Source organism: Diadema antillarum, unplaced genomic scaffold (assembly GCF_040938485.1).
Source record: "Diadema antillarum isolate AM-2024a unplaced genomic scaffold, OU_Dant_1.0 seq00001166_RagTag, whole genome shotgun sequence".
NCBI classification, from domain to species: domain Eukaryota; kingdom Metazoa; phylum Echinodermata; class Echinoidea; order Diadematoida; family Diadematidae; genus Diadema; species Diadema antillarum.
The window spans coordinates 394,810-410,684 of record NW_027271973.1 but is presented as its reverse complement, the minus strand read 5'-3'; the positions used below and the strand labels follow the sequence as shown (position 1 = coordinate 410,684).

The 15,875-nt window shown below is 40.0% G+C and overlaps 1 protein-coding gene across 1 annotated transcript in view; it reads right to left on the bottom strand.

The window, feature by feature from the left end:
- The window catches only part of LOC139744402 (poly(rC)-binding protein 3-like), a 57,923-nt gene that overhangs the window by 30,115 nt on the left and 11,933 nt on the right, over positions 1 to 15,875 (bottom strand). Inside the window, exon 4 of the mRNA XM_071654843.1 lies at positions 293 to 409. Coding sequence (XP_071510944.1) covers positions 293 to 409 — 117 coding nt within the window. The remainder of the gene's footprint in view (positions 1 to 292; positions 410 to 15,875) is intronic.

Below are 15,875 nucleotides of genomic sequence, written 5' to 3'. Positions count from 1 at the left end.
TTTTTTATCATTTTTTTTTTCAAAGTGAATTTATGTCCCACTTGCCGGAAACATCAAAGAATTCTCTCTTGGTAGTACAAACAAAAAATTGTGATGCTGCAATTATTGGCATGAATGATATACAGATGTTTCTCATTTCAGACATAGATTATCACATGAGAACACATGATGTCCAAATGGCTACAACAGAGGCAGCCAACATTTTGTGGGTATTGTGAGAGCAATGACATTTTTGTGTTGTCTCCATGGCGTTGCCATGGCGACGGTGATGGAGACAGGTGTGATGGCTTACCTCATCAAACTTTCTTGTGATGAGTTTGAATGCTGTGTTTATTGCTTCTGGTGAGCCCGTGATGGTGACTATCCTCTCGGGGCAGGAGCCGTCTGAAATGTTTATCCTCGCCCCACTCTGCAACGAGCAAAAATACATGAGCAGAGAAAATGAAAAACTGTAGGATGAAGAGCAAGAATACAAAGGTTGATATAGAGAAAGTGCCACACACAATCAGCACAATGCACTGAGCACCCAATAATCAGTGTATTTTAGCGACCCAATGGTTTTATTCTTTTTTTTCATACATGCAACATCACAAATGTTACTCCCCTTTAGGAAAGGAGGTCATTTCTGAAAAACGAAAACAAAAGCCCAAAACTTGGTTCACAACATCTGCAGAAAGAGTATACAAATGGAGGAGGGAATTTTCTTCTTGAATCCAAATAACTCGCAAAAATCGAATCCTTGGATGAGAAACTGTGCTTTTGGTTTAGTATTATATCTCTCACCAAATTCTGAAGAACACTCTTTACATTCAATGCATCCGGCTGGGCCCCACACAAATGAGATTTTCAGTATACCCGAGATTTGGTATTGATGATTATTGAGTGTAATGGGACCCAAACTTCAGTTCCCTGGACATCACATGACCTTCTACTGCCGCATTTTTTTTTTCGATACACCTTGCAGTAGAAAGATACCGCTCGATACCGCTCCCTTGATCTGGTTCCCTTGTCATACCCCCCTGAGATCGGGGTAAGATGGTAAACTCTCGCAGCCTGTTTCTAAGCTAGTTTTACAAGGTAGACCCTGCTTTGAACACGAGGTGAACAATCTGAGAGCCGTCGCAAATGCCGCTGACAATGATACAGAGCTAATCTCATGGAAAATGCAAGCGAAACCATTTACCATGCCTTCACCGCACACGTCGGTAAACCAATCGAGTTAAAGTGCAAGTCAACTGCAGAGATGACGTCCAAACGTATAAATGAACTCTAAATGAGGAGACTGAATGAATAAAATTTGATCCAGTCGCACGACTATTGTGTTATGATCAGGTGCTAAGAAGACATTAGGTGAAGAAGCAATATACCAAGCACCTAACCAGTATGACGATATCAAATGGCAAACATGTATATTACTAGTAACCAGAAACATCAGAAATGATCTCACTAGGTAAGCGGAACGGTCTTAGTAAGCGAACTTGTGACGTACAATGCCCTAGCTGCATGTTCCCTGTAATGATTTGCAAAAGTCAGGCACGATACATTTCAAAGTTGATGAAGATCTTTTGCAGAAAGGAGAGTACGCGTAACACTGATGGAGGAGTATAAGCCTATGGGAACCAAAAGCCCACGTCCATCGCAGGTCATATCTACATGGGGCTAATGGTGTGCCATGGCACTAATGGTGTGCCATGGCACTAAATTTGATACCACAAATGGATGCAGGAAGAAATATCAAGCAAGCGCTGATATTAAAGCAACATCTTTGCATTCTTATAACAATGGGAAGTGACATCCAAAACTATTGCAAAACAGCTGGCGACAGAACACACTATATGATAAGAGAGCAGACGTAGCCCATAAATTAACCTTCAATGTACTAAAGAGGCTTGATTGAAGAAAAAAAAACAAAAAAACTTTGATATCAGGCTTTAAGAAAAATGAAGTTATTGAGAAATAATCTGGAACTGCCATCCTGAGGCAAAACAAGAGATGAAGATGATATCTGTGACTAGAAAGAAATCAAGCTTTAATATTCTGTCATGGTGATGGAGTAGTGGGGCCTGGTCAGAGGTGGGCAGTGGCCGGGGGTTATTAGAGAACACAAGATGCTTACACAGGAAGAATCTATGAACAGGAGAAGGTGAGAGAATGAATGAATAGAGGTATCGTGGTATTTCCTTAGTCGATGAATTTAACCCCAAGAGAACTGGTATGCTTTTGGATAGAGATGCAGTATGCTACCTCCAAGGGTGGTGTGACTGAATCTTAGCTACAGATTCCAGTGATGCGGCACTGGGCAAGTTCTCCATCCTCCAGCCCCCCTCCCCCCCCCCCCCCAAAAAAAAAAAAGGTGGTTATGAGCAAAATCATGTGATCTACACTTAGCACCAAGGAAAAACAAGTATAATATGGTTATGTTTCACAGAAACTGAAGTTGTATACTGATGTAGATAAAAAAGATGTTAAGAGTCTGGGTTAAGGCTAAAGCCTGTCATTTTACGAGTCAAGGGAGAGCTAAGGTATGATTGGAACAAGGTGCAGACATGTGCATTGGCTGAAACACCAACACATCTACCGCATCCCTTTCTCCTCCTGAAGAACTCCACCAGCATTCATTTTCTGCTTAACTGGACAGTATCATTAACTTAACACATTCCTACATGAACTTACAAGTACTCATGTTAAAAGCCTTTAATCCCGCCCCATCCATCCCCCCCCCCCCCCCCGCCCAAAAAATAAAAAATAAAATGAATAAATAAATAAACCTTGAGGGACCATGTACTTTTTCGGACAACAGCATAAGAGTCATTCATAATCTGCTACTTTTAAACTCAGATGTCATCTCTATGAAGTAATATAGAGTATTATATGATAAAATCATTGGTTTTCCATCCTTTCTTTCAAGATTTAAAGAAGAGATTATTACACAAAGTATGAGGTGTCTGGTTTAAAGGGGTAGTACAGTTTCATTTGAGATAAATAAAAGGTGGGTCCCACCTCTTATTAGTACCTCTTTGTTTTTGGATATCTCTGCCATTTCAACACCAATTTTCATCAAATGAACTATAATTCTTCTTAGAATTGTGTGCTCTTTAATATTTCATATAAGTGGTTGTTTACTATCTTTCAAAGTGTTTAGATTTAAATCCCCATCTCAATCAAAACTACATGTATACCATAACTTTAAGTTCTTGTTTAATAGCAACAATACCATCTAGTCACAATATTACATAAATTATTGCATAACTCAGCATATCTTGAAAGGTAAATTACACAATATCTAATATAGATCTTCTGCTTGCCCTCGTATACAACTGGGATAATTATGAAGAACAGATAGAATTGTGGTAAATTGATTCAGAGATCCACTGAACTGCCCCAATTACCTCTTTTATCATGAAGTTTATAGCTTTGGGTAACACAAGAAGAGATTCCTCATGTGTATAGATTCATAACTCCCTGAAGAGATGGGGTGAACATCACCCATCCTGGGGCAGGATGCCCAACCATGACTGCAGGGGCATCAGAAAGCCCACATATCCCCCCTCCCCCTCTCCTCCCCCCTTCATGTGGGTCACGTCCATGAAAACAAACAGTCCGTTATTAGGTGCCAAGGTAGGAGACAGGGGGTGTAAATCAATAAGTGGAATGTCTGCAGTGACATCCCCTAGCATGATGAACCAATTCTGTATGACTATGACATAGTCACTGCCCAACGTACAGTACAATGTACATACTTACCAAGTCTACAGATAATGGAAATATGCTTTTGTCTTTGTAAGTTTCATGAGTATGTTGGCATTGCAGATGTGAAAATATCCCTGCAATTTTCTACTTCTAGTAGAGGGTCCTTTTTCAAGGTTCAAGGTTTAATTGACTATGCCATAGCCACCTACATTCACACTTCAAAAATCATGGAGGTTGCATAACGGTATCAGGCTTTGGACATTTCAGAAGGCAATAATAATATTTCCAAATGAGGGAGATTTTTTTATCTTCTTTGGCCAGGTCATGAAGAAACTGACAAAGCTTAGGGAGCTTCCTGCCAAATCAGGGAGATGTTAAAGGTCTACTATGTGGACGTGATCTACTTCTATTACTCTAGAGAATTATGCACGGCAAAATGTAATCAAACAGCGCAAATGTGGTCTGATCAGTAGCGATCCAGTCTAGAAGTGTGTTATCATTCTGACTGCTTGCAAATCAACCAAGGCATCAAATTCTCTCCTGAGCTGCAATGAGCCCAATTCATTCTCCTCACCTCTTCAAATGGAGATCCGGGGCACTGGAGCTCACTTGCAAGATATGGCTGGGATATAAGCTCTCAGAATGCTCATTGACTATTATGTAAATGGGACATGGAACGTAAGTAGCTGGCTTTGATCCGCTGTCAAATTGCCCCACTTCTACAGAATAGATTGACGTGCACAGTGACAAGTGTGACGCTCACTACTGCAGTCCATCAAAGTAATACCACAGCCTAGATTTATAAATACAGAGGCTCCGGTGATTTATCAACATGACACGTCAAGACCAAAAAAACTGGGTTAAACACATTACTCTGTAAAATATGAAATTTGATCTGTATTACGTCCATACCATGACCAATAAATAAAAATAGTTTATACTGTTTGATATGCTGCAAAGCAGCTTATTTTGGCAAAAAAAATAAAGAATAAAAAATAAAAAGGATTATTAGGAGGACATTTCAGGCAATGGTATGATGCCTCTTATGCAAGACACTTTCATTCAAGACTAAGATACGTGGGCAAAGTACAACGGAGATTGAAAAATAATTTTGGCATTTGATTGATTACTTTCTTAATCTTCCCACCTCCTGAGATATTATTCATACATCCATCCCTTCTCCTTTTTGATTGAGGACACCTCTTGAACCAAACCATTCAGCCAGAAGTGATGTAATCAAGTGGCTTCGAGGCGTGAAAGTTCCACCGTAAAAGCGATGACCACTGCTGCATCTAACCGTGCAACGTGCAAAGCGCAAACTCTACCGTGGGCAAGGCTGCCCCATAAGAGCATTCTATCAATGCCTCATGGAATTCCTGCTAAGATGCAGCACTCCTTCCGATCTTGACAGCACAGAATTCAGATACATTACATTGCTAGATGTATAATGACAAACCATTCCAACAAGGCGTCAACCACCATTTGAATGATAAAAAATAACTGTATGCTTTTCCCCCCACGGTAGTGCAGCGATGTAGTAGTGTATGATGCAATAAACCTGAATACATTTTACATACGTAAATGCTGTGAACTATCATCATCATTATACACATCTTCAGTGATACATCATTGTCATTACTTCCATTTTTTTTAAAGTAATTTTCAATTTTTCAGAAATTTGTTGTTTCTATAGTTTTTCATCTTCTTTATCATCAGTATCATTGCCCACATCCACAGCAATAAACAGGAATCTCATTGCTGTCACTTTGGCATAAACTGTTCACACCAGTATCACATCAAGTGAGTTTTTAAAACAACAGCCCTTCTTTCTTCAAGTTAACAAGTGTTTGACCTGGGGTAGAATGAATGCAAGCAGGTAAAGACAGGCTTCACACTTTACCAGTCAATCAAACAAGAATGGTATTAGATAATGAGAAGGGAGTTAAGTCCACTCCAATGTCTATGTCTACTATATATTATCTGAGGAAGATATGAACTCAATACAAGTTTACAAACATGTTCTCTGCACAGGATGCCAAATGTGTCAACTTCCACTGGAGCACATCCCCTCCAATTGTTTCAAATTTGCTAATATGATTCCCCCTCCAACATTCCACCTTCTCATATATTTGCCAGATATTTTTTTATGATCTAGTATCAATATCAAGTCACACACATTCACTTTTATTCTTTCCCAATAAAAGATAACACTGGCACGCATATATACACGCCGACCTACCTACATAAATACATACATGAATACATAGAAATACTCACAAACATAAAGGAATCCAATTGCAGCCAGATACAGATATCATAGAGACTACAGTCTCTACTCCACAGATATTCACGGAAGCCAATATTTATACCTGGCCCCTTGTCACTAGAAACAAATCCATGAGAATCATAAAATCTCAGCAGTGAACCTTTGTTTCTGTTCTACCATCACACAATCCTAACATATCACACAGAAAAAAAAAAGGCACTCTCAAAAATTGGGAAGAATGTCAAGGAGCACATTAGACTTTCATAAGTGAAACAGCAACCATTGAAACCCCAAATTTGACCAGCTTCATTCATTCCGCTGAAAAGGTGAAACCTTTGATGGAAGGTGGAAGAGTGTATGAATGAGGAGTACCACATTTCATTGATGAGGTGGAATGACATCCGAGTATGTAGTCATTTGACCCTGGCAGAAACTGGGCCGTCACTGAGATACCATCCTCATGAATATTCATGACATCAAGATCAAGGGGTGATTCCCCTCTTCCAGAGGTGAACTATAAAAAAAAAAAATTAAAAAAAAAAAAAATGACTCTTTGATGAATTTTTTGGTCTCATGTTTTCTTCCTGGATGAGCAACAGAGATTATCAAAGTATGGGTTTACTGTTCTATGGCTTCTTGTTTCAAAAGAACTTTCAAAGTGTTTCATGCAGCATATGAATAGATATTATATGTGGTGTATCATCACGTTACCCACAATACGTTTATAGAGACAATACAAGGAAGAAAAATTCACACAAAGCCAACTTCAGTAATATGACCTTTAGATTTCTCTAATTTTTTATCATTATTTCAAAACATATTCCTTGTGATAAAGTATGACAATTTTTGATTTTCCAGACATTATATGGCTTTCATAACGATGAATCGCATCTGATGTATGTGAAACAGGGACTGTAAGGATGGAGGGGGAGGGGCAATTCAATTGTGTCATGTTTTTACCTGTTCCTCTGCCTGCCACACAAAGATGGCCGATACACAGATGTATACCTCAACTCTGCGCTTGCCTCACAGTATTTAGCATACCATCCCTTGATGTACGAAAACACTGACAGACACTCAATTAAAGTTCAGCAACAAGACAAGCAAGAAGCTTGGGAAACACTGACACACTGAAGGAGCGGCCGGAAAGAGGCACTCTCCTCGTTAGCATAATTCCCCTCACTGCCCAATTGATAAAAAAGTATTGCTTTACTTATCCAGCTGGAAATTCCAAGGGCATGTAAGGTAGCCCATGCAAATGAGTGACAACAAAGAAGACAGAGAAGGCAATGGGGGGAGACGAATAAGGGCAGGGTGAGCACAAACCAGAACCAGTTTCTGGTGACAAGTTTGCAAGTCGAAAGCTCGCATGGAGCATGCTGCCGTCTTAGATTCTGCAATACGACCCACACCGGGGAGGGCTGCGTGGATACTCCGTCGAGAAAAACCCCGGGTGTAATACCCTAAAATACTCAAAAGCGCGAGACCCATCACTGCTACATGTATCAGCTGTTGGAAAACAAGCGCATCTCCCCGGCTTTCAGAGGCGAAACCTGAGAGGCTTAAGCGTTGCCCATGTTTTGGTAAGCAGTTCGAAGGTTAGAGGGGAATTTGCCCAAGAAGCACCTGGGGGGCCTGGAAATTCACTGGAAAGTTTGGTTGGCACGCATTGTGCACGATGCAGGCACTATGTGTCTGTTGGCGTGCTCTCACGGATGGGAATGTGCCATTGGTTTCGCATGAATGTGACTGTTTGCGTTGATGTGTGCAAGTTCTGTGCACAATAGAGAACAGTACCAATGATAAGAAATCACGGCCTTATCGTAATCATCATTGTAGGTTTTTGTTGTGACTTTATGTCTGCATACCAGCAGATAACAAGACAACACAAAGAAGGGATGGATTTGGAGACTTTTTGAAGACTGTTGAGAAGCATTCTGGTACTATGATCGATGCGAAATGACAGAAAACCAAGCCTTTCATTGTAGTGAAAATCCTCTCTGTGTTCGAGTTGATAATACAAAGAGTAAATCACATAAAGAGTGAAGTGAAACTTTCATTAACGGCAGCATTAAAACAAGTTATAAAGTTCTCAAGTTATTTTCATGAAACAGTGATACCTTATCACAAATCAGACACAAACTAGGTGAGGTGATATTATCACCGCCTCTTGAATAGGTCTCCTGCACACAGTTTTCTCTAAATATCCACTTTTTAAAAGCTAAAATGGAAAAGGTAGAGTCAGGTTCCCCAAATTACACCATTGTGGACTTGTCATAAACTTAGCAATGATGGCTTCAGATGTGGAGCAGGTTGTAGTTGCAAAATTTGAACCAAAAACTTATCTTTTTTTTCACATTCATAATACTAGGCTTGTCTTCAGGCAATGATATCATCTAATTTGCATGTTCAATGGTGATTGATATTAGTATTTTGAGCCAACATGACATTCTCTACAACTGCACAAATTTCTAGAAATAGGCCGAATTCTGAGGAGACTTGTCCTGTTCTGTTGCTTTAAATTGACTCTGCAAAAGTCACCCTTAACATGGAGCAGATTTTCACTTTCGTAGGGTATCAGAGAGCTACAGATAGCGTGGACCATACATCCCTGCCATTCGAGCCACCAAGATTGCGCTGCTGGCTCCTGGGTAGGGGAATAAATGTAAGTGGGTCGTTAGGGGTCACCTGCCTCCTATATGATTTATGGGTCACGTCTGGGGTTCAAGTTTGGCCAGCCGGCTAGTTAGTTCGGCAATGTTTGCTTTTAGTCACCACAGGACGGCACCAAATGTGTTTGTGTGTGCGTGTGTGTGTGTGTGTGTGTGTGTGTGTGTGTGACTGACAGCACACACCTCCTACATCAACGTACTTGACAGAGTATGAAAGGATACCTTACTGTGATAAAAGTGTTGTATGTCACGTTTCAACCTCAGGCTTATAGATCAACTCATGAACAGTTGTTCAATCCAAAAAAAAAACACATTCTTCTTTACTGCAATGTCACAAACAAATGTCTTTCAATAGCAGGATTGGTTGGAATACGGGAAACATTAGTATGTGATTACTTTCAGTGCATTTTTCCATACTCATCTCCACAGGCACCATTACTCTCTACACATGCAATCATTCCTTCAATAGTTTAGAAGACCAACAGACTTTCCATTTAGGGAAATGACTGCATTCATTGATACTGATAAACACAGTCCCTTCTTTACACACTTTGAATCAATGTAAAATGATGTTTAAATGAATGAAAAAGCATGCAAGCAGGCAAAAAGTTTGAATATTATGCCCTCATTAAGGAGAAATGTGAACAAAAATCACCATGGTAGTAAACCTGTTTATGAAGTAATTTTCAGTATGAAAAACACAGTAACATCTAAGTTTTTTAAATATCCATTATTTTCTACATTAATTTCTAATGACTTCATTCTGACATATGATCACAGTCACCAGCAGCAGGTAAGACCATGCAGCTTCATTTCCTTTTTTTTCAAGCAAAAGAAAATGTAAAAGTATGCCTTCTCACGCAGTGATGACAGTCTTATACCTTTTTTTTTACTTAGGGACACCGCTGCAGTGAAAGGAGCACTTGATTCCACACTAGATGTACTTCAGGTCTTTCATTCTCTGTTTACAGTGTGAAATTGAGGTCTGCCCATTCTCAGCTTTCATGTTCCCCAAGCCTTTTTCTTTGCATTTTTTTCCCTTTTTATTCAGTACAACTGATTTTCTGGCCTGTTCACAAACAACCGGATCCCTTTTCATCTTTCCCAACCAAGTCCATTACACCATCACAGGCGTTTCAGGAAATGTCGGCATATCATCGGACAGCATTACAGGACACAATTGTTCTGACTCGGCCATCAACCAGCGCCACTCAAATCTGGCGTAGGAACAGGAGCAGGAGCGATGACGACACAATCAATTATTCCATGCCCCCGCCATTCGATACGGCTCCACCACAAAGGGGTTACGGTTCCTTTCTTGGGGGCGCTGCGATCAAATTTGGCATTCTTGCACACCTCTGGCCCCTCAGACAGCAACCAGGATGTGATTTGTCAAAGTGGTCAGAGCCGAGGTGTAACGCGAAATGTTAGCCACGGAGTTACAGGGTACTAACGAGTAGAGTGATGTGATGCATTTCAATGAATGCTGCCCAGATCTGCCCTCATCTTTCTTGCACTCCTTGCAACCACCCCATGGAAACCATGGCAACCTTCTTTTTTCAGTGCCTGTACATTAGCCAAGTCTGCATCATGCTACTCAGATTTGTTAGCAACACAAGCCTACCAAGGTTTAATCAACTCACGCAAATCTCAGTCCATTGATATCTTAATTTCTTAAAATGTCGGATATGAAAATGATTTAATCAATCCTTGTCCTCACTTTGATGTGGCGTATTTACAGATCCTTCACACATAAATAGTGTAATTCATTGCTGAAAGGCATAGCTTTTGGTGTCTGTTTACAGAGAGCCACTGCATGTGGATGCCACTGCTTTTCTCAGCTAAGATCACAATCGAATTCATTGACATCTCTTATGTTTGTGAAATGTGCTATACCAGAATTAACAACCATCATTATCATACCATCATCATTATCACCATCATCGAGAGAGAGATAAGTAGCATCCACATCCCCTTGTCTGGTGGCATACTCGGATGAAACCTCTTCCAGGACTGCAAAGAATTTGATCAATCTCTGTACTCATCTGTCGCCAAACATATACATGTTGCATTTGAAGTTTCTCATATAGGCCTACTCTCCAGAGATGGCATCTCCCTACTTATTTCCGTGATATGTAAAACTGGTGCTATCACCAAGGGTTCGGGGAAAGAATGGTCAACAGGTTCCACGCATTTTGAAATGAGATGTTTGTAAATAAAGATTACCAACTCCTGCAGGGATTCGACTCGGACCCTGGTAAATCAGCTTACTGCACCTTCCCCTGTGAGGACAGCGAGCGCTAGGAGTTCTTTGAACGAAGTATGACGAGCACGAAGGCACGCATGAAAATCTGCACAAATTTTGCACAATCTCTGCCTTGTGAAATATCTCAATGCCAAGCACTCTTTGCCCAAATCAAACAAATGGTTTCCGGCAACGCTGCTCTTTCTTATCCTACAGTAAGTGGATTTCCGCCCACATTTCCCCCCCCCCCCCCTGCCCCTCTACTCCTAGAAAATATAAGAAAGACAAAAAAAAGGGTGAAAAAAGTCCTGAAATTTTCTCACCGTGTGAAAGGACAAGTAAAAGGTAAAGTGTTCTTCAGCACCTCTGGTTTACTCTCTGAATGGGCGTGTAACCGAACACTCAGCAATCGGTAGATGCCTGCTGGCCAGTTAGCCCATGTCGAGACTTCGACCGCCTCAGTTTGGTTAAATTTGCTGGTGGAGGATACGGTTACTTTGGGGTTGGGGGGGGGGGGGAGGATGGGGAGAAAAATCCCACAAAACAAAAACCTATGTCCAGCCACAATAGTGAGTGAAGTTATGCACAAACATCCCACGTCATGGATTTGCATCAGTTTCGCACTTGGCGTACCTGCGAATTTTGCGCTTCTAACCTCCTGTTCTGGAGTGAGTACTTGTGGCCAGTGTCAAAGTGAGGGTAGGTTTAGGGGAAAGGGCAAGTCAATGGCTTGAAGCTTGAATGGTAGTTTCAAGGTAAGCAAATCATTAAGGAATAACAACATTTTACCAAGTATCCAAGCAGCAAATTCAAGGAGCTACTTTTTATTGTATTTTATTGCATTTTACTTCCCCCCCCCTACAAACCCACAAAGTCAACCATACAGAAGTCCAAAGATAATGACTGTTCAATGACATAACACACTTCAATATCATTTCAGCAACTTTCAACATTTTTGTGAAGAAGCCCTAACGTAAATCAATGTGTGCTGTTATGATCATGTTTTGTGAAGCCCTTGATTTACAAGAGATTTTCTTTGTCATTTTCGTTTATTTTTTAAAACTTTCTTTTGGGGCAAGTAAAATTCATGTTAGGGCAAGTGTTCTGCCATAACTTGAAAATCTGCTTGCCCCACCGGCTAAGTGGTAAACAAACATACAAACACACACACAAAAAAAATAAGTAACACCCTAAAATGTGTTGAGATCTCTACTGGCTTTAAGTGATCACACATTCAACATACTTGGGAAAGTATTGTGGTATAAATGGCAGTCAGTTATTCAAGTTGGACATAAAGCAGCCATATTTTTTTTTCTAAGTCATAGGAGTTGGATATACCACAGCTTTGTAAAAGTGGAAAAGTGCTTTTTTATGAGCTTTTCTCATATACAAATGCATGCACATGCATATATACTACACACACCATGCTCATCCCAAATACGACAAGCACACAAAATGAAACATATTTTCCTTGCAGTTTTTTTTGTAATCAAACCTTTTTTTTTGTGACGCAGCTGAAAGCTACCAAAATGCAATCTTATTACTCCACGATAATAAAAACATTTCTGTTCTTTTTTTTTCACTTTTTATTCTTACTACCATATGGAGCAGAAAATCATACAAATATCCTTTTCATGTGTACCAGGTCAATGACCTGACGATCATTATTTGAGGTCATTTACTTGTGGCAATCTATAGGCAACAGTGGCTTTGATTCAGTACACGCAAGGCTTCCAATTGACTTGAAAAAATATCAGAGTTAACAAATTAAAAGTAGTGCAAAAATACAAAAAAGTAATACAATGTCTCTCGCACACAAAAGATCTAATTTCTTTTGAATGTGAGCTAGATGTACAGCTTGCATTATTACTTCCACTGCCAGAAATCAATTTCTAGAGAAAATGAAGCTCTCTAAATGGTGACTTGAGGATGGTGGAGAATGGTGCCTCCAGCGTAAAAGATATGCAATGCTAAGAGCATGCAATATCATAAACAAGCAGTTTACGTGTATCGATGCAATGCTTCCGTGTCTTTTAGCATGCCCTCCGTTCACTTCTACATGTGGGACTGATGATACAGGACAAACTTTGACAGAATGCCTTGGTGAAAATGAAATCTGGTCCTTTGCAGTCTTATCTTAAAGGGAAGGTAAACCCAAAGAGCAATGTGGATTGAGTGAAAGCAGCAACATTAGTAGAACACATCAGTGAAAGATTGAAGAAAATCGGACAATCGATGCAAAAGTTATTAATTTTTAAAGTTTTGGTGTTGGAACCGCTGGATGAGGAGACTACTAGAGGATATGACGTATGAGTGGACAACAATACAAAGAAAATATAAAGGAAATTCAACAAAACTTCACTTTTCTAGAATTATGAAAGAGCAGTGGACCAACCGCTTTCAGAAAGCAGGGGGAATAATTGCTACTCTTAACATATGTCAATATCAAGTTGATGGAATTTGTAATTTTCATGAAAAATGGATTTTTGTAGTATTTTCTTTATATTTTCTTGGTATTGTTGTCCACTCATACGTCATAACCTCTAGTAGTCTCCTCATCCAGCGGTTCCAACACCAAACTTTAAAAATTCATAACTTTTGCATCGATTGTCCGATTTTCTTCAAACTTTCACTGATGTGTTCTACTAATGTTGCTGCTTTCACTCAATCCACATTGTTCTTGGGGTTTATCTTCCCTTTAACAAACAACCCACTGTAGAGAGCATTTTGAAATGTTCACAATAATGACGCTTTAAAAAAAACAGTCACTGTGCATCTGACCTTCACCCAAATAACGCTCTTCATGCTCCTTACATTCCCCACGGCAATATCAAGTATGGGTGTAATTGCAATTCGGAGAGAGCCCAATTACATTTACCTTATGTACATGGCATTATATGGCTCACAAACAAACAAACAAACAAACATATATAGAATAGATAAATGAATGACACAGAGTGGGGGGGGGGGGGGGGGAGAAAATGATGGTCTTCAAAATGTCAGTCCCAGGGAAGGGATCAGAACTTTGTCCCCGATTTTCAAAGATTCTGTCTTTTGCCCGATCTGATGCCTCATCATTTCTACTGCAAGGCCGTTTCGGCGCAGAAACCTCCGGCAATAAACTCGGCGGATTTATGAGCATAAAATCTCCTGTTTAGCTGCCTTACTGGTTAAGTGGGCACGGGATTGATGGAATGACTGCTTAATGTGTCATTCTGCTTTAACCCTGGAAAGATTGGACTCTTTAAAAACTCCCCAATGGCTTTCCTCAGCCATTCTCCAAATTTCTCAGCTTCGTGTAAACGGTGCATTCAAGTAGGAGGGGAAGATGAGCCGAGGAGAGAGAGAGAGGAGAGGGAAGGAAAGAAGGGCAGAGAAAGAAGGAGTAAGAAAGAGAAGGTGACAAGTAGGGAGTGCAAACTATAAAGAATTAAATGATGCTGCTATATTCTCTTTTGAAAATTAAACTGTGGTTGCACATCCTACGGCATTCAAAGGGAGGGTGAGGGAGTAGTTTACATGGGTTAATACTTCTGTCAGAGGGTCCAAGAATGTGTTTTTGAGATAGCCAAGGTTACATTCCTTCACATTGTGTGCAATATACTACCAATGAGACATGGTTTACCTCTCATAACCTACTGTTTTGTACAGGTCTGTTTGCTATTTGCTCAAAGATACTGGGAAAAAATGCATCAACTAATCAGGATTTTGTCTACAAAGAGATGCAGATAAACCCTTAGATTTTATTGAGGTCATAATCCAAGCTATTGATCTGCCCTCTAAAAAGGTGATTTTTGCCCATCGTATGAAGTAAAATAAAAAATACAAAAAATAACAAATACAAGGAATTAACCACAGAAGAAATAGAAGCAGATCAGGCCCTCTATTCAAGGAAACATCTACTGTCGCTACGCCATATATTTCGCGAGGCCAAATTTTCGCGAATCGGGAATTTTCAACGATTTCACGAGTGGCTAAATTCGCGATCATGGAGTCTTGTACTGAACGGAGAAATGTATACGCGTATGTCACATTCATAGCGTGATCAGAGTCAACATTTTTGCATGTCTTTAATTTCACGAATAGTACCTGATTTGCAAAATTCACGAAAATAAAAACCTCACGAAATATTCGGTGTATACAGTAAGTGATTGAAAAGAAAATAATTGTTAAAATGAAATCATATGAAACAAAACAGAAAAAAAGACCAGTTACCGTACACTCTAATTACAAAGAATGCGGATATAACAAACTCTCTTTAAATCATGTTTATTATTCTTGCCTGACGTTCAGACTTTTTGTGAATGTCATATCTTTATAAAAATCCTGCTATAACAATATGTCAGACTACAGTGTCATCACTGATATCATGGAGTTTGCAATAACATGAGTCAACTCTACTCCAAAGGATTTTTTCCCCCTTTGTAATTCTCTAGCTACCTTCTCTGACAAGCCTTACTCAGATATATTCTAGCTGAGAGGAGTGACGGTTATGGTGACATTATGTTTGCAAGACACACTGGCTTTTTTTTCCTCAGTGACTACATGTTAACTCCACTCTGCACTATGGAAGATCACTGAGAGTTACTGGAATGTTTCTCCTCTCATCCAGACACGACAGACAGCGAGACGTGAGAGGACTACCCAGACTGCCTACACAGGCTGTCTGTCGGCGGTTAGCGCCATCTCACGAGTCACTCGCACATCCATGAGGCTGCCTTTCGGTCACCATCGTCACACCTGGATGGATCGCTTTCGAGGCGGAGGACGTAATTGATACGATAACATGACTGAGATGTTACACAATGATCAGCCCTGCTGATCTGAACATTGTTAAATGACTTCAAAGGCATCTATTCCATTCTTTTTTTTTGGGGGGGGGGGGAGGGGGGTGGGAGACTGCTCATTTTGCATTTACAGAAACATTTTCGAAGAAAAAGAGATATGCCCAATATCAGCATAGCATTAATTTGTTCATGTGCACCCTCTTTCATTAGCCTCT